Source organism: Anomaloglossus baeobatrachus, chromosome 4 (genome assembly GCF_048569485.1).
Source record: "Anomaloglossus baeobatrachus isolate aAnoBae1 chromosome 4, aAnoBae1.hap1, whole genome shotgun sequence".
NCBI classification, from domain to species: domain Eukaryota; kingdom Metazoa; phylum Chordata; class Amphibia; order Anura; family Aromobatidae; genus Anomaloglossus; species Anomaloglossus baeobatrachus.
Genome location: NC_134356.1, coordinates 610,377,385 through 610,399,621, shown reverse-complemented (window position 1 = coordinate 610,399,621; position 22,237 = coordinate 610,377,385). Strand labels below are relative to the sequence as shown.

The 22,237-nt window shown below is 46.1% G+C and overlaps 1 protein-coding gene across 4 annotated transcripts in view; it reads left to right on the top strand.

Annotated features, from left to right (window-relative positions):
- Positions 1-20,786, top strand: part of KANSL3 (KAT8 regulatory NSL complex subunit 3) — a 314,370-nt gene extending 293,584 nt beyond the window's left edge. For 2 of the 4 annotated variants that reach the window (XM_075346203.1, XM_075346204.1), the window contains 2 exons: positions 16,051-16,195; positions 20,075-20,786. In XM_075346203.1, the coding sequence (XP_075202318.1) occupies positions 16,051-16,195; positions 20,075-20,541 (612 nt within the window). In that variant the 3' untranslated portion in view covers positions 20,542-20,786. The remainder of the gene's footprint in view (positions 1-16,050; positions 16,196-20,074) is intronic. The other 2 variants (XR_012753077.1, XM_075346205.1) reach the window with 2 other exon arrangements.
- Positions 20,787-22,237: the final 1,451 nt, after the last annotated feature.

Below are 22,237 nucleotides of genomic sequence, written 5' to 3'. Positions count from 1 at the left end.
GTTTTTCCCTTAAAAAAAACACAGAGAAAATACCGCAGGCAAAGACGCGGTAAATCCGCACCAAAAAAAGTACCAAAACACGGTAAAACCGTATGCGTTTTTGGTGCGTTTTTCCACAAGTAGGTCGTTTTTCGCTGGAGAAACAATTCCACAGTGTGCGCCCATAGCTTTAAACTGGTTAAACCCTTTTGATTTCTCGTAAAAAGCCAAAATGTACTCCTCATGCACACTGAGTATTTAGTGAGTTTTTTACCTCAGTTTTTTAAGCCAAAACCAGAAGTAGGTGATAAATCCAGAAGTGGTGACCGTGTTTCTATTACACTTTTCCTCTGATTGTTCCACTCCTGGTTTTTGCTACAAATACTGAGGGTAAAACTGACCAAAAACTCAGTGTGCACGTTGCTTTAGAGACTACTCTGGAAAAACCTCTTGCCGTATACCCCACACACATTTATAGTACTCTGTTTACCTGGCATCCATCACATCACTACATACTACAGTTTTCCACTGTACAAAAAGGCATATGATTTTCCCTGAAAATAAGACCTACCCCAAAAATAAGCCCTAGCATGTTTTTTTTAGGATTTTTGAGGATGCTCAAAGTATAAGTCCTACTCTAAAAACAAGCTCTTGTTACAGTTCATAAAGTCAATTTAAATAGTGTCCAGGTAGCTTTACATGTAAAAAAATCAATTGGCAATAGAATGCAGAAAGACCGGACAGTAGACACCACCACAAGATCAAATTAATAAGGTTTAGCAAGTGTCAGAATCACACACATATCAGATAGTCCCGCTAGTGTCACTCCCCTCCCAAGCCGAATAAATTTGAGCGTTGTGGCTCTTCCATTCACCAGTTGGCGCCAACCGTTACAGATGGCTGCAGTGGAACAAGGAAGAGGGCAGCTGGAACGCCAAGAGACCGTACAGCAATTTATACGTCTGTGGCAGAAGTGATGCTAGTAGGACTATCCGATCTGTGTGAGAGAGACCGGTACTTGCTGACTCTTATTGTTTTGGGACTCATGGGGTCTTTTCAGTGCTATTCTTTTGGAGGTGTCTGTTTTTCTTGGTAAAGAGTCCATCCACAACTTACTATGGTCCATTACCGTATGTAAACAAATGAGCAAGAAATATACCGAACTAGAATTTTAACTCCCAGTCAACATGAGTGCGAAAAGAAAGAGCTATTCCACCGAGTACAAGAAAGGAATCATTAAGGACACTCAAATCAAAAATGTAACTGCAAAGAGAAGATGTTGGCTATCTGAATGATTTCAGGGGAAATGCTAAGAAGTGCAAGTGTGGATCAGGTCGGCAACACTTATTTCCTTAACTGGAAGAAATGATTTGCTGACAGAAGAGCAAAGGATTTTATTTGACTTTGGTCATGGCTATATTTGAATAAATGTTGATTTTAAGAATAAATGTAGATTGTTGTTCATGGAAAAATAAGACAGTCCCTGAAAAGAATTCCTAACACATCTTTTGGAGGAAAAATTACCCCCTTCATGTCCGAGGACGTAACAGTATGTCCTAAATCATGAAGGGGTGATCACCTCCGGCTGCTGCAGTGAGCCGGTGGCGATCCCTGCACATGTCTGCTGATTTGATCAGCTGACATGTGCGGCTATTGGGCATAGGTGGATCCAATCACGCCTTTTAACTCCTTAAATTTCGCTGTCAAAATGTGACAGCACGATTTAAAGCGCCGCACCAAGGAACGTGCCTTTCCCTGCCGCCATCGGATGCCCTGTGACTTGATCACAGGGAGCTGATGGTTGACATGGTAGCACAGGGTCATGTGATGACTCCTGTCGCTATCATGACGTAGTTCTTGTTAGATTCTGGCAAAACGCCACTTCTGTTGATGGTGCACAAGTAGGATCCAATCCCATAACCAATATAACAGAAAACTTGGCACTCGGGAGTTGATGTGAAAGAATGGTAATTTTTATTCCAAGACACTACCAAGCACACACACTTTGGTCCATAACGGACCTTCCTTAGTGTGCTGTAATCAGATATAGCATACAGATATACACTGTCAGTTTTGTATAAGAAATAGACATGTAAAGGATAATAGCATTGGATGTTGGAACACATAAAAGATAAGTGCTGCAAAAAGATTATTATTTATTTTTTTGTGCAGAAAAATAATTAGAAAAAACATTTACATAATAAAGAATAATGTACCAGTCCCTGGATGGAATAAGATACCTCTTACAGAAATTAAATGGAGCCACATATCCATGTGGGGTGTAAAAAAAGATGCATAGGAATTAACACATTGTATATTAGCTGTGACCAAACTCAAATGGTGACTATGCTGCTTGCTATTATATAGGCAGTAGTGATGAGGAGAAATCGGGAGTGAAGGACACAAGAACTGTTACTGTGAAAGCATGGGACTAAGGCTGCTTTCACACCTCCGGTTTCTGCAATGCGGCACACTCCGGCACTTTGCAGGAAAATCGCAACCGTTTTTTTTTTTGCTGCCGGTTGCGATTTTCCTGCATAGACTTTAATTAGTGCCACATTGTGCCGCATGGCCTTGCGTTCCATCCGGTTTTTGCCGCATGCGGCATATTTAGCCGATGCGGCGGCCGGATGGAACGTTGCCTGGCCCGTTTTTTCGTGCGGCAAAAAAAAACGCATCGCGCCGCATTCGGCCGATGCGGCGCATTTTTCAATGCATGCCTATGGCGGCTGGATGCGGCGCGATGCGGCAATAACCGCATCCGGCCGCCGCATGCGGTTTTTGCCACTGCGCATGCTCTGTAGCATGCCGCAAGCGGCAAAAACCGGACTGGCCGCAAAGGAAAAACTTATGCAAAGGATGGGGTGTTTTCACCGCATCTGTTGCATAGCTTGCACAGCCGGATTGAGCCGCAGAGCTCAAGCCGGATGTGTGAAAGCAGCCTAAGAGAGCCTGAAAAGATGGTTCACAATTTATTCATAAAGCATACCAGTGGTGGTAGGGTGTCTCTGACAGAGCGAGCCCACCTGACTTCATGCATCCACCCCCTGACTCTCATTGGACGCTTCTGCTGCTTAGTCCTGCCCACTGGCCATTTAATGCAGCACTTCCAGGTACTGGCAGCATTTCCTCAGTATAGACACCGCAGGAAACACTTTGCCTCTCCTGGGAAACGTTTGTGCTTGGTAGTGTCTTGAAATATAAATCACCGTTCTTTCACATCAACACCATAGTTCCTGTAAGAGCCAACATAGCGTCAGCTGGAACAGATACGCAGCATTTCTCCTGATCAGAGCAATGCTACTCTGATCAGAAGTGACTCAGCAATCAGACTGCTGATCCTTATAGTCGTTTAGGGAGACTAGTAAAATAGAACTTCTACTCCTACTACTACTGCTAATGCTGCTGCTACTACTACTACTCCCCATTCGCCCCATTGACAACTAAAGGGTTAAAAAAATATGCACATATTTGGTATCGCCAAGTTCAGACATGCCCGATCTATGAAAATATATAAATCAATCTGATTGGTAAACGGCATAGCGACAAAAAATTTCCAAATGCCAAAATTACATTTTTTGGTCTTCGAAAATTTTGCGCAGAATGCAATAACAGGCGATCAAAACATAGCATCTGCACAGAAATGGTACCATCAAAAACTGAAAAATAAGCTTTCACTGAGCTATAGATAACTAAAAATGAGAGCGCTACGGGTTGCGGAACATAGCACAAAAAGTGTGCTACATTTTTTTAACCCCTTAGATAAAAGTAAACCTTTACATGTTTTCGAGCTCGTACGAACCTGAGACATCATACGGACACAACAGTTTTACCATATAATGCAAATGAAAAAAGGTCCGTGGAGCCTTTGTTAGGAGTCTCGACACAGAAAATAGCCAGATATCCCCCCGGAAATACCTGGCCTTGGTACTTCCCTTGTCATCTCTTTCAACTTGTCAAAGAGTTGGATAAAAGGGCCACTTAATATGGTGGTTATGTTGGTCTCCTAAAAAGAGCCACTCCTTGGCTAGGTCCTTCCCGGAGGGATATCTGGCTATGTTCTGTGTCGAGATTCCTAACAGAGGCTCCACGGACCTTTTTTGATTTGCATACTTCCCAGGGGGCAATGCACCTAGGATTTCACTGTGTTGAGCGCCTTTGCTGGCTGCCAGCAGTGTTTTCTCTGGCTGGTCTTCCTGAGATCAAGTGATTGTTTTGTCTTGCTGATCTACTAGGCATTACTCCCACCTAGCCAGAATCCTACTCCACACTGATGAGAGGCAATACCCCGAAACAGCTGTCTGTGGATGGATACCTGGCCTTGGTATTTCCCTTGTCATCTCTTTCAACTTGTCAAAGAGTTGGATATTGACTAAAGGCCACTTAATATGGTGGTTATGGTGGTCTCCTAAAAAGAGCCACTCCTTGGCTAGGTCCTTCTCAGAGGAATATCTGGCTATTTCTTTATCGTTCCTTTGGGAGACCCAGACCTTGGGTGTTTAGCTTCTGCCTCCGGAGGACACACAAAGTACTACACTTAAAAGTGTAGCTCCTCCCTCTGAGCTTATACACCCCCTGGTGAGCCAGTCCCAGCCAGTTTATCACTTTGTGTTCAGGAGGCATACATCCACACATGCATTCTCATATGATTTTTTCCTTTTTGGAATGAGATTGAAGAAGTGCGGGTCCACGTCTGGACCCACGGCATGTCCCTTCTCACCCCACTGTATCGGTGGTGTTGTAAGGTTGATTCAAAGGCTGGAGCCTTACATGCCGTGCTCCTTCACCATCCCTCCTGGGCTCTGGCTTGAAGTGGGAGCCAGCGCGGTCTCCATGCCTGGCAGGAGACCGGTCTCCATCCGCAGCCCTTTAGGACCCTGCTGGACCGGAGCACTCATCCCCAGGGACCTGGCCCTGCATCTCAGCAGCTAAGTACCTGAGACGTTTATATGTTGGGGGTCCCTGTGCTTTATTGTATGGGGAGAGTGTGCTTACTGTATTTATCTTGGCATTTCCGGCGGGTTCTATAGCTGTCGCCCGAGAACCGCGCCGATGGTGCCTGCGCGTCGGCCTCGCCGCTCAAATTTAGGCCCCGGCTTTGCCGGAGGCCTAGTTTCTGTTCACTGCCCTTGCATGTCACTCATGCAGAGGGACAGGCTCGGCTCCTCCCGGCGGCCGTCCTTCACAGGGGAGGGACACTCCCCACTGCTGTGCGTGTCTCCTCCCCTGTAGGTCTCTATGGCCCTCCAGATCCCGCTCTCCTACAGGAACGCCCCAAGTCCCGCCCCCTCTCTTCGCTCCGGCGGCCATTTTCTCAGACAGGGTTCACTCTGCGCTGGCCTGCACTCTGCATCCCTGCTGAAGTGCTGTGCATTGGGGGTCCGGGCTTCGGGATCTGGAGGGCACACAACACCGCTGCCAGCGGTCTGGTAAGCCACAACCGGTCTCTGGTTGTGGACCTCTGTATATACTCTCTGGGGTTCATTCTCTTTGTAGAAGCTGTCCCCACTCCAGCAGCATGTCTCACACGAGGAGCAAGGCTCCAAAGCTTTATACTGTATGCGCTGCATGTAAGCTCCTGCTGCCTGAACCGAGCACCTATCCACATTGTGATGTCTGCTCTAACTTGGCGGTGCCACAGCCTGGAGTCTCACCCCCAGTGGTCTCTCAGGCTGCTCCTGCACCTGTGGCTGAACCCCCGGCTTGGGTAGAATCCTTTTCTAGGTCTATCTCCCAGTCTTTTGCTGAGTCCATGGGACATCTGTCCAGGACTTTGTTGAATATGCATCAGCCCCCTTCACAGGGTGCCTCTACTGCTAAGGGTCCCTTAGGATCTCTATCATCTGACCTCCGTCCACCGGAGCTCACAGAGGGTTCAACATCAGGGCCCAGACGCCGTCCTCCTAAGAGGAGATGCAGGGTTTCCTCTCCCTCCTCATCCCGCGGCTCTGATTCAAGAGCTGACTCGCAGGATGAGGAGGATGCCTTTACAGGGGGCTCGGAGGCTATCTCCATGTACCCCATTGATCTTTCCGAGGGTGACTCAGATCTTAGTGACTTGATTGCTTCCATTAATTCTGTACTGGATCTCAATCCGCCAGTATCAGAGGAGCAACCCTCTCTGGCAGAAAAGCACCAGTTTACCTCGCCTAAGAGAGTAAAGAGTGTGTTCTTTAACCACTCCAGTTTTCAGGCCGCTGTGACCAAACCAAGGGGCTGTCCTGACAAACGCTTCCCAAAGCGTGGTTCTGATGACCGTTTTCCCTTTCCACCTGAGGTGGTCAAGGAGTGGGCTCATTCCCCAAAGGTAGACCCTCCGGTGTCTAGGCTCTCAGCCCGGACCGTTGTGTCGGTGGCTGATGGCACCTCCCTTAAGGATTCCACTGACCGTCAGATTGACCTTCTGGCCAAATCCGTGTATGAAGCGGCGGGGGCCGCGTTTTCCCCAACTTTTGCAGCAGTGTGGGCTCTCAAAGCCATCTCTGCTTCTCTAGAGGAGATGCATTCCCTCACCAGGGAATCTATGCCCGAGATGGTTGCCTTAACTTCTCAAGCTTCAGCTTTTTCATCTTATACCATGTCTGCCATGCTGGAGGCTTCTCACCGCACTGCGGTGGCTTCGGCTAATTCCCTCGTTATCCGCAGGATCTTGTGGCTTCGAGAGTGGAAGGCAGATGCTTCTTCTAAGAAATACCTTGCTGGGCTCCCTTTTGCTGGTTCCCGGCTGTTCGGAGAACAGCTGGATGAAATTATTTAAGAAGCTACTGGCGGGAAGAGTACTTCCATGCAACAAACCAAAACCAGGAAACCTGCCCAGGGTAGGAATCAGTCGAGGTTTCGCTCCTTTCGTTCCTCCAACTGGTCGTCCTCTAAGCCCTCCGCCTCGTCCGCTAACTCAGCTAAGGACCAGAAATCCAACTGGCGCCCAAAAGCGCGTCCACAGAAGACCGCAGGAGGTGCTGCCACTAAGGCAGCCTCCTCGTGACTCTCTGCCCGCTCCGGCAACAACCTTAGTCGGTGGCAGGCTCTCCCACTTTGGCGACGCTTGGTTTCAACACGTCTCCGATCAGTGGGTGAGAGATATCATCTCCCACGGCTACAGGATAGAATTCTCGTCCAGTCCGCCAAACAGATTTTTTCTCTCAACTCCCCCTTGCTCAAAGGCCGCCGCCTTCTCACAGGCCGTGGCAGCCTTGCAGGCCAACGGAGTAATTGTACCAGTTCCCGCCCGGGAACGGTTCAGAGGTTTCTACTCAAATCTCTTCCTAGTTCCCAAAAAGGATGGTACCTTCCGGCCCATCCTGGATCTCAAGCTTCTCAACAAGCATGTTCAGGTGCGGCACTTTCGCATGGAGTTTCTGCGATCAGTCATTGCCTCAATGACCCAAGGGGATTTCCTGGCGTCCATCGACATCAGAGATGCCTATCTGCATGTGCCAATTGCAGTTTCACACCAGCGTTGGCTACGTTTTGCAATAGGAGAAGATCATTTCCAATTCGTGGCTCTCCCCTTTGGGTTAGCCACGGCCCCTCGGGTATTCACCAAGGTCATGGCAGCAGAGATTGCGGTTCTGCACCTCCAGGGGTTGGCAGTGCTCCCTTACCTGGACGACCTTCTAGTCAAGGCTCCATCCAGCGCAGACTGTCAGCGGAGTGTCTCGCTCACTCTCGCCACTTTAGCCCAATTCGCGTGGCTTGTCAATCTTCCCAAATCCACTCTGACTCCGACCCAGAGTCTCACGTACCCAGTTCGAGACTTTGCCGGCACTTGTGAAGTTGCCCTTAATCAAACAGCAGTCACTCCAGCTAGCGGTGCGCTCTCTGCTGAGGCCCCGCCGTTATACCCTCAGGCGTCTGATGCAGGTGCTGGGTCAAATGGTGGCGTCCATGGAGGCTGTTCCCTTTGTCCAGTTCCATCTGCGCCCCCTGCAGCTGGACATTTTCCGCTGTTGGGACAAGTGGCCTTCCTCCTTACACAGGTTAGTGGCTCTGTCGCCACGGACCAGGAGCTCTCTTCAGTGGTGGCTTCGGCCCCTCTCCCTGTCCCAAGGGCGCTCCTTCCTGGCCCCGTCCTGGGTGATTCTCACCACGGATGCCAGTCTATCCGGCTGGGGAGCGGTATGTCTCCACCACAGAGCGCAGGGCACTTGGACTCCGTCCGAGTCAGCCCTTTCAATCAATGTGCTGGAAACCAGAGCCGTGCTTCTAGCTCTCCTAGCTTTTCACCACCTGTTGGCGGGCAGGCACATTCGAGTCCAGTCAGACAACGCGACAGCGGTTGCCTACATCAATCACCAAGGCGGGACACGCAGCCGCCTGGCAATGATGGAGGTACAACGCATCCTTCAATGGGCGGAGGACTCCAAGTCCACCATATCCGCAGTCCACATCCCAGGCGTGGAAAACTGGGAGGCAGATTATCTCAGCCGTCAAAGCGTGGACGGTGGCGAGTGGTCCCTGCACCCGGCAGTGTTTCAGTCAATCTGCCGCAAATGGGGCACTCCGGACGTGGACCTAATGGCATCCCGTCACAACAACAAAGTTCCTGTTTACGTGGCTCGCTCCCACGATCCTCAGGCCTTCGCCGCATACGCTCTGGTTCAAGACTGGTCCCAGTTTCGTCTGTCCTACGTGTTTCCCCCTCTAGCTCTCTTGCCCAGAGTCCTGCGCAAGATCAGAATGGAGGGCCGTCGAGTCATCCTCATTGCACCGGACTGGCCCAGGCGAGCTTGGTATCCGGATCTGCTCCAACTATCCGTAGAGATGCCGTGGCCTCTCCCGGACCGTCCAGACCTACTCTCGCAAGGTCCGTTTTTCCGCCCGAATTCTGAGGCTCTCAAATTGACGGCGTGGCTCTTGAGTCCTGGATTTTGACGGCTTCTGGTATTCCTCCTGAAGTCATCTCCACTATGACTCGGGCCCGTAAGTCTTCCTCCGCTAAGATCTATCACAGGACTTGGAAAATGTTCCTGTCCTGGTGTCGCTCTACCGGCCGTCCTCCTTGGCCATTCTCTTTGCCGACCCTTCTGTCTTTTCTACAGTCCGGTCTGCAGCTAGGACTGTCCCTCAACTCTCTCAAGGGACAAGTCTCAGCTCTGTCAGTTGTGTTCCAGCGGCGTCTCGCTCGGCTGGCTCAGGTCCGCACCTTCATGCAAGGCGCGTCTCACATCATTCCACCTTATCGGCGGCCCTTGGATCCCTGGGACCTTAACTTGGTCCTCACGGTATTGCAGAAACCCCCTTTTGAGCCTCTTAAGGAGGTTTCTTTGTATCGTCTTTCTCAGAAAGTGGCCTTTCTGGTTGCCATAACTTCTCTCAGGAGAGTCTCTGATTTGGCTGCGCTCTCCTCTGAGTCACCTTTTTTAGTTTTTCATCAAGACAAGGTGGTTCTCCGTCCGACTCCAGACTTTCTTCCTAAGGTGGTCTCTCCCTTCCACCTTAACCAGGACATTACCCTACCTTCCTTCTGTCCGGCCCCTGTGCATCGCTTTGAAAAAGCGCTGCATACTCTAGATCTGGTGCGTGCTCTCCGGATCTATGTGTCTCGCACCGCTGCGCTTAGGCGGTGCACCTCTCTTTTTGTGCTAACCACAGGTCGGCGAAAGGGCCTCCCTGCTTCTAAGCCGACCTTAGCCCGTTGGATTAGATCGACCATTTCGGACGCCTACCAGAGTACTCAGGTGCCTCCCCCGCCGGGGATCAAGGCGCACTCGACCAGAGCTGTCGGTGCCTCTTGGGCTTTTAGGCACCAGGCTACGGCTCAACAAGTCTGTCAGGCTGCCACTTGGACTAGCCTGCATACCTTCTCGAAGCATTACCAAGTGCATGCTCATGCTTCGGCAGATGCGAGCTTGGGCAGACGCATCCTTCAGGCGGCTGTCGCCCATTTGTGAAGTTAGGTTCTGCCTACTTCTTAGTTTTTCTGTTTATTCCCACCCAGGGACTGCTTTGGAACGTCCCAAGGTCTGGGTCTCCCAAAGGAACGATAAAGAAAAAGAGAATTTTGTTTACTTACCGTAAATTCTTTTTCTTATAGTTCCGTATTGGGAGACCCAGCACCCTCCCTGTTGCCTGTTGGCAATTTCTTGTTCCGCGTGTTATCACCGGCTGTTGTTGTGGACAGAGTCTCCGGTTGTTCCGGCTCTTGCTCTGTTCTACTTGTGGGTGGCTATTCTCCTTCAGCTTTTGCACTAAACTGGCTGGGACTGGCTCACCAGGGGGTGTATAAGCTCAGAGGGAGGAGCTACACTTTTAAGTGTAGTACTTTGTGTGTCCTCCGGAGGCAGAAGCTAAACACCCAAGGTCTGGGTCTCCCAATACGGAACTATAAGAAAAAGAATTTACGGTAAGTAAACAAAATTCTCTTTTTTTCTGTGTCGAGACGCTTAACGGAGTCTCCACGGAGCTTTTTTGACTCGCATACTTCCCAGGGGGCAATGCACCCAGGATTTCACTGTGTTGAGCGCCTTTTCTAGTTGCCGGTAGTGTTTTCTCTGGCTGGTCTCCCCGAGATCATTTATTGTTTTGTCTTACCATATAGTGAACACTGTGAATAAAATACCCCCAAAACAGTCGTGCACTCACTTTTTTTTGCAATTCTTCCGCACTTGGAATTTTTTTCCCATTTGTCAGTACACTATATGGGAAAACATATGGTTTTATTTAAAAGTACAACTCATGCTGCAAAAAAGAAGCCCTCATATGGCAAGATTGACAGATAAAAAGCTCTTGGAAGAAAGTGCAAAAAAAAAAAAAAGAAAGTAAAAACGGAAAATCACCTGGGGGTAAAGGGGTTAATATAAAACCCTGTCTTATTTTTTTGGGAAATGCAGTATATGTTGGGCAAAGTGTTAATGTATTGTGACACTGCCTTAAGCTGCATTAACCCCTTCACGACCGCGGGCAGTAAAATTACGTCCTATTTTAACGTGACTTAAAGACCAGGGACGTAATTTTACTGCCTAAAGTTCATTTGATTGCCGTGGCCATAGCAACGGCTTTCAAATGATGTCCCCTGCTGTTTCTTACAGCAGGGGACCTTTGCTTCACCCCAGGGGGGGTGGCATCGCCACCCCCCATCGACGATCGATGTGATTGGCGGTTCAGATTTGAACAGCCAACCACATCTTTCGCACTGATTTCGGTAAAAATTATGCCGGAAATAGTGCGATACTGTGAGATCCAGCTATGAGATGCCGTAGCAGGTACAGCAGATCATAGGTGGATCTCAAACATGCCGCCCCCAGCCACTGCAGCACTGATTGGAGCGATCGTGCTATGACGCGCAATCGCTCCAATCAGTGTGCAGTGGGGCGGTTTGATTTGCTGGTGGCCGCCTTCCCCAGGCCTGTGCTGGTCTGGGGACCCTCCCCCAACATGTCTGCAGCGTGCAGCACTGGCTGGTACTAGTGGTACCACGCCACCGCTGCTGCTGTCACGGAGCAGGAGCAGTGAGTATTGTGCTCACCTTGTAGCCCCTGCGCGCTTCTGTGATTGCTGCTGCGTGCTCCCGTAATGGCCCCTGCCCCCCTGCGATCTGCCCCCGACATCCCGATCTGCCCCCGACATCCCGATCTGCCCCCCCCCGACATCCCGATCTGCCCCCCCGACATCCCGATCTGCCCCCCCGACATCCCGATCTGCCCCCCCCGACATCCCGATCTGCCCTCCGACATCCCGATCTGCCCTCCGACATCCCGATCTGCCCCCCGCCATCCCAATCTGCCCCCCGACATCCCAATCTGCCGGCCTCCCCCGTGATCTCTATTCTGCAGCTCCTCCGGTATCTCCCTCCTCCTCTGCTGTCCCCCTCCCCCTCTGCTGTCCCATCTCCCCCTCTGCTGTCCCCCCGACATCCTCTTACCTGTCTTCACCGGCCGATCACATCTGCCTCCATCGCTGGGTCCTTCTTCCTGGGTCTTCTGCTGAGCTGTCCAACTTCCTGCCTGCTGGCTGCTGCTGTAAAGCTGTTCCTCCTGCTAATCCTCTGGGTACTGTGAGTATAACTTTTTTTTTTTTTTTTCTTTTTTCCTCTATCCCCTGTCCATTTTTACACCTCATGCGTCCGTGCGTCCCGACGAGCGCTGATCAGGGATGCAGATAACGTATCTGCATCCGTGGTCAGTTTTCGGCTGGACTTTTTTTCCCGTATCCCCGACGCTTTTTGTATCGCATCAGTCCGTGCGTCCCACCGAGCGCTGATCAGGGATGCACATAACGGATCGGCATCCCTGCTCAATTTTTGGCGTGACAAAAAGCATCGGGGATACGGAAAAAGTCACGCCAAAAATTGAGCAGGGATGCCGATCCGTTATGTGCATCCCTGATCAGCGCTCGGCGGGACGCACGGACGGATGCGATACAAAAAGAGTCGGGGATATGGAAAAAAAAGTATCGCATCTGTCCGTGCGTCCCGCTGAGCGCGGATCAGCATCCCTGCTCAATTTTTGGCGTGACTTTTTTTTTTTCCCGTATCCCCAGCGCTTTTTGTATCTCATCCGACCGTGCCTCCTGCAGCGGCCGATCAGTGCACTGCGTCTGTGCGTTTGAAAAGTCAAATGGCGTTCCTTGTCTTCTGAGCCCCGCCATGCACCCAAACAATTGATTTCTACCACATATGAGGTATCTGCGTACTCGGGAAAAATTGCACAATAAGTTTTATGGTGCATTTTTTCCTGATACCGTTGTAAAAAGAAAAAAAAAGCTACCTTGTTGCTGCAAAAATTTTATAAAATAAATTAAAAAGAAAAAAATAAATTTCACGGTTCAACGTTATCAACTTTCAGTGGAGCCCCTGGGGGTACAAGGGGCTCACTAAACATCTAGATAAATTCCTTGAGGGGTCTAGTTCCAAAATGGGGTAATTTGTGGGGGAGCGCCACTGTTTAGGCACCATAGGGGGGGTCTAAAAACGTGACATCGCGTCCGCTAATGATTCCAACCAATTTTGCTGTCAAATGGTGCCCTTCTCTTCTGAGCCCTGCCATGCGCCCAACAATTACTTTCCACCACATGTGAGGTATCTGCGTACTCTGGAGAAAATGGACAATACATTTTATGTTGCATTTTTTCCCGATACCCTTGTGAAAAAAAAAGTTACCTAGTTGAAGCAACAGTTTTGTGGTAAAAAAAATGTTTTTTCTTTTCACGGCTCAACGTTCTAAACTTCTGTGAAGCCCCCAGGTGTTCAAAGTGCTCACCAAACATCTAGAAAAAATATTTAAGGGCTCTAGTTTCCAAAATGGGGTCACTTGTGGGGGAGCTCCATTGTTTAGGCACCTCAGGGGGTCTTCAAACCCGACATGGCGTCCGCTAATGAGTGCAGCTAATTTTGCGTTCAAAAATTCAAATGGCGCTCCTTGCCTTTCGACCTCTGCCGTGCACCCAAACAATTGATTTTTACCCCATATGGGGTATCAGCGTACTCAGGAGAAAATGCACAATAAATTGTAGGGTGCACTTTCTCTTTTCTCCCTTGTAAAAATGAAATTTTATGGCAAAAGTAACATTTTTGTGTTAAAAAGTAAAATTTTCATTTTTTCCTTCCACATTGCTTTGGTTCCTGTGAAGCACCTAAAGGGTTAATAAACTTCTTGGATGTGGTTTTGAGCAGTGTGAGGGGTGCAGTTTTTAGAATGGGGTCACGTTTGGGTATTTTCTGTCACCTTGGCCTCTCAAAGTCACTTCAAATGTGATGTGGTCCCTAAAAAAAATTATTTTGTAAATTTTGTTGGAAAAATTATAAATTGCTGATGAACTTTGACCGCTTCTAACTTCCTAACGAAAAAAAAAAAATGCTTTCGAAAATTGCGCTGATGTAAAGTAGACAAGTGGGAAATGTTATTTAGTAACTATTTTGTGTGACATATCTCTCAGATTTATGGGTATACATTTTCAAAGTTTGAAAATTGCAAAATTTTCATAATTTTCGCACAATTTCTTAAATTTTCACAAATAAACGCAAAAAGTATCGGCCTAAATTTACAACTGACATGAAGTACAATATGTCACGAAAAAACAATGTCAGAATCGCCAGGATCCGTTGAAGCGTTCCAGAGTCAACGCTGGTCAGAATTGCAAAAAATGGCCCGGTCATTAGGGTGTTTTAGTGGCCGGGGGTGAAGGGGTTAATAAGGAAAAATTCTTAAAATCCAAATGTTTCACAATATTTTTTCAGTATAAACAGGCTCCCAAATGAGCAGTGATTTGTTTATGGGGCGCAATGATCTTTTGCACGGCGTCACAGATCACTGTTCACGGTGTAGATCATCTGATCATCCTGTGTAGATAGTTTACAGCAGTTCAAGTTCTATGGCAGCCTGCATGTAGTCACTGAGTGATCAATTACAGATAGTTCAAAGTACATAGTTTACTGTAGTCCTCTAATTAGTGACCGACTGTAAAGGTTCAACTGCCTATTGTTAGACTCTTCTCTGTAAGTAAAGTCTGAATTTCCTCATTCTTTCTTCCTTTAGCATGTTTTATTATGTGACCCTTTTTTATTCACATTATACATCCCTTTGCAGCCTGGGCTTCTATAGGATGATTGTATGCATTGTTTCCTGATGTCTTAGGTGGGACAATGTGAACTCTGTAACTTACCGAATACTTTTATTCGAGCGATCTGTAAAAATCCTTGGTTGTTTGAACTCTATTATTCTTTACTTTTTTCTTAGTGTATATGTAATAGGGATTCCCTGTTGGAAAAAAAGGAAAAAATATTTCCAAGTTAGCAAGGCCATAGTAAGAAAGAAGAGGCACTCCTGGTTTGAAATGGGTGCTCAAGTAAGGAACCACCCCTTTATCATATATTCAGAAGAACTTTGCACTCCTTAAAAGAGTTCTTGAGTATTTTATTGAATTAGCTATCCAAAATGTTCCAAATGATGTTTCGATCTTGAATAATCACACCTTAATTGGATAACATTACGTGATGTGGGGTAAGGCATTTTGGCGGCTCTATAACATTAGCGGTTCAGTTTTGTAAGATCCGGAAGGTCTCGTGTATCGGTTGTAACAATTTAAGCCAGACGTTAAGAATGAAGACTCTCCAAATGAAGGCCTTGTCATTAGGTATAAAGTTGCCCAAAGAGTTGATACTTAATGAAATACCCTCTTCCTTAGACCAAAATCTTTTTCGTAATCCAGCATGGAATAAAAGAACAGATGGCACTCACCATTCGTTGCGGTGTTTAAGGGTCTTCATAACATAATACAAGGGGAGGGATGGGGCATGTAAGGACTACGGCCGTTTCGCGCTCGAATAGCGCTTCAACAGGTCCATCTGTTCTTTTCTTCCATGCTGGATTACTTCGAAATGTCTTAAACTGGATTGAGCAACACCTATGCACAGTGAGTCTTCATTATTTGATCTCGATCCTGACTGGCTCGATTGCAGCAAATTATATCAGCTGTGCCGATACCCCTTTTTTTGTTTGCTCCAAAATCTTTTTAGTTGCCCACAGCTTGAGATCTACCACACTGTCCATCTAGAGATCATTCTTAGCTTCTTGCATGAGGTATTGCAACCTGTACAAGATCTTCCTGATCTTAGTCAAACTGAACCGCTGATATCTTACAGAACTGCCAGATTGACTTACCTCCACATGACTACATAGTATCTGATGAAAGTCCGATTATACAATAATCGAAACATCATGGGGATGATTTTTGGATCCCTAATTCAATAGAATACTTAATATTACTTTTAAAAAGCGCTAAGTTCTTCTGAATACATAGTAAGGATTAATTAGACCAGTAAACCCAGTTCCTCTCAGATTTATTTATAAGGAAGGAAAGTCCCCAAGCCCAAATTCGGAAGTTCATGAAACATGGTCTGAGTATAGACATTGTTGTTCAGAACAGCCAGCAGTCTTTCGGACCTGAACTTGACCTCCTTATAGGCATATTACGAGGCTGTTGAGTTCAGGTCAGAGAACCCACAGCCGATCTGGACATCGCGGTTCATACTTTCTCTGCTTCACAGATGTCTTGAGTTTGGCCCTATTGTTAGGAAGGACTATAATTTACGTGAATTGGCCTCTGAAACTATGTCTCTGCTGTGATCTCCAGGCAATAGAGTCTTCCTCCACCACGGTTTCTGCTAGTAAACTTCTCCCCCCTCTTGTGACAGAGCAGTGCAAGGTAGCAACATCCAGCGACAGGACACCTGGGGAAAAAACATTGTCAATAGTGCGTGCTGTGACCCCTCCAGCAGGTGAGACGCTCAGTTTTTGCACCTGCGGTAATGTAAGAAAACTGTTAAAACTTGTATGGTAAATACATAAAAATCCAAGTATACAAGTAGAAACACAGGTTTTCTGAGTTGACTTTTGTACAATAAGGGTTCACAAGACAGGGTTCACAACGTAGACTTTACCATGTCAACATTTTCATTTTCTCCATGTAAGTGTTGGGCTGTGTATGGCTTTTTCCCATAAATTTATAAGGTTTTTAATTTTTCTTTTGTTCTGGTTCGTAGTTTGTTTTAAGATTAAACAAAGTTCCAAATTTACCCCTATGTAGGAAGTATATAAAAATCCATATACATTGTATATTTACGCCGTAACTATTCCAGTTCTCAGAATGGCCACTGAAGTACATAAAATAATGCCGAGTTTAAAAAAGAACAATTACATTTTGAGAGAGTAATAAATTACTTCCCTTTCCATTTAAAGGGACCCTGTCACATTGAACATGCAGTGCGCTTTTTGGAGCAGCAGATGTTGCAAATGATTCAGTATAGCTTTTCTGATTCATTTAGATTACTGCTCACTTTAGTTGTTCTACTCAGTGATTGCTTAAAGGGAACCTGTCACCACTTTTTTGCCCTATAAGCTAAGGCCGCCACCACCACCACCGGGCTCTTATATTCAGCATTCTATTATGCTGTATATAAGAGCCTAGGCCGCTGTGTAGAACATAACAAAACATTTTATAATACTCGCCTAAACCAGTCGCTGCGGTGGATGTGGCTCAGATCAGCGTCTTCATCCTCCGATGCCGGCACCGCATCTTTCGACCATCTTCGTCCTCCATCTTCTGAAGCCGCAGTGCATGAAGCGTCTTACATCATGCACACGCGCCGGCATTCAGGTTTTGAGCGGGCGCACTTTGATCTGCCCTGAGCAAGACAGATCAAAGTATTGCAGTGCGCATACGCGAGATCGGCGAGTGTGTATGACGCGTCATGCACACAGGCTTCAGAAAGAGGACGAAGATAGCTGAAAGAGCAGGTGCCGCCACCGGAGGACAAAGACGCCCATCTGAACCACATCCTCCACCGCAGTGACCGGTTTAGGTGAGTATTATAAAGTGGTTTTTTTTTATGCTCTACACAGCGGCCTGGGCTCTTATATACAGCATGTTAGAATACTGTATATAAGAGCCCACTGGTGGTGGCTGCAGCTTAAAGGCCAAAAAAGTGGTGACAGGTTCCCTTTAAAGGGCTGGACCGACACCTAAAATGTTTCTTTTTGATCATCTATCTTTACCCCCTTACCACTTTTTTTGTAATTATATTTATTATACAATTCCTTACTAAGGGTGGTTACACAATAGAAATGCGTTGATGCATACTCTATTATAGCTTTTTCTTACAAGATGTACAAGATTTTACAAGCAATAAAGAAGAATCTGTTCACTGAGCCGGACTTTCTCATTTTACTTAACAATTCCCTACACACACTTCTTTATCTAATCACTCAAGGTGTTTTCCTCACTGCACTTCCTGTGAAGTTTTGTTTGAGAGAAGTCTCAAAAGGGACGTCACAGGAGGCTGGAGCTGCAGTCACTCGGTGCAACGTCCATCTCCCCTCCTGGAACAGGACACCACCAGGGGGCAGCATTGCAGATACTTACTAGTTTCTTCCATCGCCGCCTCCTGAGGATGTCCTGGATGATGTGTGATATATACTGTGGCTGTTCCAGGAGAGGTGATGGCCGCTGTGGAGAGTAACTGCAGCTCCAGCCTCCTGTGACATCACCTTTTGAGACTCTTCTCAAACGAAACGTCACAGTGCAGTAAAAAAAAACACCTTTTTGGGATTAGAGATAGGAGTAAACTGTAGAGAATTGTATAATAAAGTTAATTACAAAAGTGGTTAGGGGGTGATGATGGTTAGAATATACATTTTAGGTGTCGGACCACTCCTTTAAGTGAAAAAGGAGGTAGCTGTCAATCTGTGTGCAGAGCTGATGCCTGGACTCCTAACATCAGAGCGGAAATTGGAATGAAATAATTGCAAGCTATACAGAATCTTTTCCTGCATAGTTATTAGAGATGGCGGAATTGACTTGCAAGACTTCAGTCCATTGGCCGGGTCAGTAATCTGGGACTGCTGGATGGGAACCCTTCGAATGTCCTTACCTCCCTGCTCTGATTTGGTTTACCCTGGCTGGTGTGACTTTGTATGTGCATCGCGCTGCAATAGTATGCAAAGCAAAAAGGTCCGTGGAGCCTCTGTTAGGAGTCTCGACACGGAAAATAGCCAGCTATCCCTCCTGATGGACCTAGCCAAGGAGTGGCTCATTTTAGGAGACCACCATATTAAGTGGCCCTTTTAGTCAATATCCAACTCTTGACGAGTTTAAAGATATGACAAGGGAAATACCAAGGCCAGGTATCCATCCACAGACAGCTGTTTCGGGGTATTGCCCCTCATCAGTGTGGAGTAGGATTCTGGCCAGGTGGGAGCAATGCCTAGTAGACCAGCGCTGCAATAGTGACATTGCCCCTGGGTAATCAAAAGAAATGTTGGGAGGAAAGAAAATTAGCAGATTTCCCACATCCAGTAGTCACCGATTAATGACCTTGCAAAAGGACTGTCGTTTTGCAAATAGATTCCTTAATACCTACCTATAAATTTACTCTGCTCCTTCTGCCCTATAACCTGGCACCCATAGATCAGATACATTTTTTTAAATGGAAACTGTCAGCAAGTTTTTGGTATTGACTCTCATAGCAGCATGATGTAGAGACCGAGAGCTTGATTCCAGGGATGTGTCACTTACTAGGTTGTTTGGTGCAATTTTGATGGACTCTGTTTTGTTTGATGTACAGTAGATGTAGCAGAGCTAAGACGTCTGGGCTTTGTATAGCCTCGTGCACATCCCTGATTTGGCAGCTTCCTATGTACACTGTGAATTGTTAAGGCCCATTCACACACAACGACTTACCAGCGATCCCGAAAACGATGTGACCTGATAGGGATCGCTGGTAACTTGCTGGGAGGTCTCTGGTGAGATGTCACACAGTCAGATCTTACCAACGATGCAGGAACGATACAGGTCGCAGTAGCGACCTGTATAACCTTCTCAGCAGTCACTGTGACCCTGTCACAAAGTGTCAAACACAGCGATGCGTCCTGCCCAGCAGGACATCGCCTTTGAAGAAAATGGCCTGGACCATTCTGCAACGACCGGCGACCTCACAGCAGGGGCCTGATCGCTGGAAGATGTCACACATAACGAGATCGCTAACGGGATCGCTACTGCGTCACAGAAACCGTGACTCAGCTGCGATCTCGCCAGCGATCTCGTTATGTGTAACGGTACCTTTAGCAAGCTGCCAATCAGTAGTGGGGGAAAGGTTACACAGATTTGCCTGATTTGCCTGTGCTATACCTGTACTCAGGCAGTGATAATCTTCTGCTGATAAAACACTGATTGTATTGAAAGTACAGCACACAGCCTAATAAGTGATACATTATGTGATCCGGCTCTTTGCCCTTACATTCTGCTGCTGCTCTCAGATTAAACAGCCATTACATGCTGACAGATTATTTTCCCCGTAACATTTCTTGACAACCAATCCTCAGTGACAAGAGCCATGTACTAAAAACGCTGTCACTTTAAAATGGGTTAGACAGCTGTGAATAGCTGGGAAGTATACATAAAAACTGTACTATAATATGAGGGGCACTGCATGCTCTTATTGATGACTTGTTACCCAAGTTAGAAGTTGCACACGACAATAATTGAACACTGTTATGTATGGAAAGCTAGAGAGATCATTTGTACAATTAATCTGCACTTTCTTTATTTGTTTCAATTGATATATTGGTTTCTTCCCCTCCCTCCTTTTTTTTTTCCTTAGTAACTACAAGTCCTCCCAAGACGCTGTATGTGATGTCAGATGCCAAACTTTCTGCACTCACCAAATCAGTGGGCAGCGACCTGACTTCTCTACCCCTCAAACCTATGACTTTACAGAGTTCATCATCTCCCACCCCCGGAGCAGTGACTTTTACCACCCAATCTCTTGCCAGCGCCTCAAACTCCGCCTGCACCATGGTGCTGTCCAAGATCGGCCCAGTTTTACAGGCTTCTCCTAAAACTCTTATATTGGCAAAGACAGAAGCAAATGAGAAAACTGGAAACCATGTAAGCGCCGTGGAGAGCCTGGGCAGGGTACCTTCTGTTGTCGATGAGGGCAGCACCATAATTCACAGCCGAGAATCACTGGTCAACAGGCAACTTCTGCAGCCCGCTCTAATAGCATTGTCTGGCTCTACTAATATGCTACAAAGTCCCGGGACATCTGCCCATCACAAGACACATTGACTGACTTCGTCTTCATCAAATAGGTAAACTAGTGGACAAAAGCCTTTACAGCAGGAGATAATAAACATTGGCTGACTAAAGCGTAAAAGAAAGATTCCACGTACTGTAGACAACGGACACGTCGTTCCCACTGGTCGGAAATCCAAAGACACTATTGATTTTGTCTTTATTTTGTTTTGTTTTTTTTATTTTGCTAGCTGTAAATTTCAAGTCACACATTGCAGGCAAATAAATAATTAAAATGACTGCAGTGTAGAGATCATTAGCGCAATGATTTTCTCCCACAAAATGGTCTACGTGATCTGTAAGTCTTTAGATCTGTCGTTCTGCTCAGAAAAGTGTCATATAAGCAGATAAGCAGCTTGATCCTCACCAATAGAAAATGTGGGAATGTAGTTTTCTCATCATGTTGACTGATTTTCATTTCTTTGTGCTTTTCAGCAAAGTAGACTTCAGCATATTGCTATCTTTGCTCAAGAAAGTTGAGGAGATGGACCCTTATCACATCTTACACATCTTGGTAGTCATACTGTGGCTATCTGTACTGGAACCGTGATGGTTTATTCAGAAGAAATAAAAAAAATATATATAGTTTGTGTGCGTGTGTGTGTGTGTGTTTGTCTATATATATATATATATATATATATATATATACATATATATATATATATATAGACATACACACACACACACACACACACACACACACACACATATATATATATATATATATATATATATATATATATATATATATATATATATATGTATATATATATATATATTTACATATATAGATATATATATATGTGTGTGTATATATATATAGATAGATACATATATATATATGTAATTTTTTTTTTTGTTTGTTTTATTTTATTTTTCTTTTTGCTTTGGCCCAATGTGCACTTTTCAGCTCAGTGATAAAAAGGTCTCTTTGCTATTTACACCCTGTGTCTTATGTAGGAGCTCAGCTGTGCTTCTTCCATTCTTGTTGTGCAGATTGCTTTGATTTTTGACACCATCTTATTCTTGATATTTTGGCAAAGCAGAAATGTTGGTATATAACTTACAACAAAACCTGTAACAGGGTTAATGTTTGCTGTATAGTTACTGGGAATTGTACATGTATGTAAAATATGTTTGAAATGTAGAATTATAGATATGTAAAAATTGTAAATACATTTAAAATGCTGGGGTTTTTTTCATGTAATATATACATTGTAATTCCAAGTTTATGAATGATTCACAGTTTAAAGAGAACCTGACTGCTCTCCTACCAATCCTAAAATGCCGATCATGACTTTATATATAAGCTAAATACTAGGGTTGTACAGACTAGTCCAGCATTGGATCAGTCCTGGGCTGGATTCACATCCAGCAACACAGTGACATCACTGTCGGGACATTCCTCCCTGATGTTACCCAGTGCACTCATGGCCCTAGCATTGACCATGTGCTGGATATAAATCGTGACCAGGGAACCTAATAACAAATTACAAGGCCAGACTAGTCTGGGAAATATTTGACTCCAAGGACTAGTCCTGGTTAGTTTACATTGTGCAACAAAGATTTCTAACTTGTATTACACATGAGAGCGTAAATTGTAATGCAGCATTAGCTTATAAAAGTCATAGTGACCATTTAAAAATGCTAGAGGAGCTACCATGCTCCCTTTAAATCTATATAATTTCAT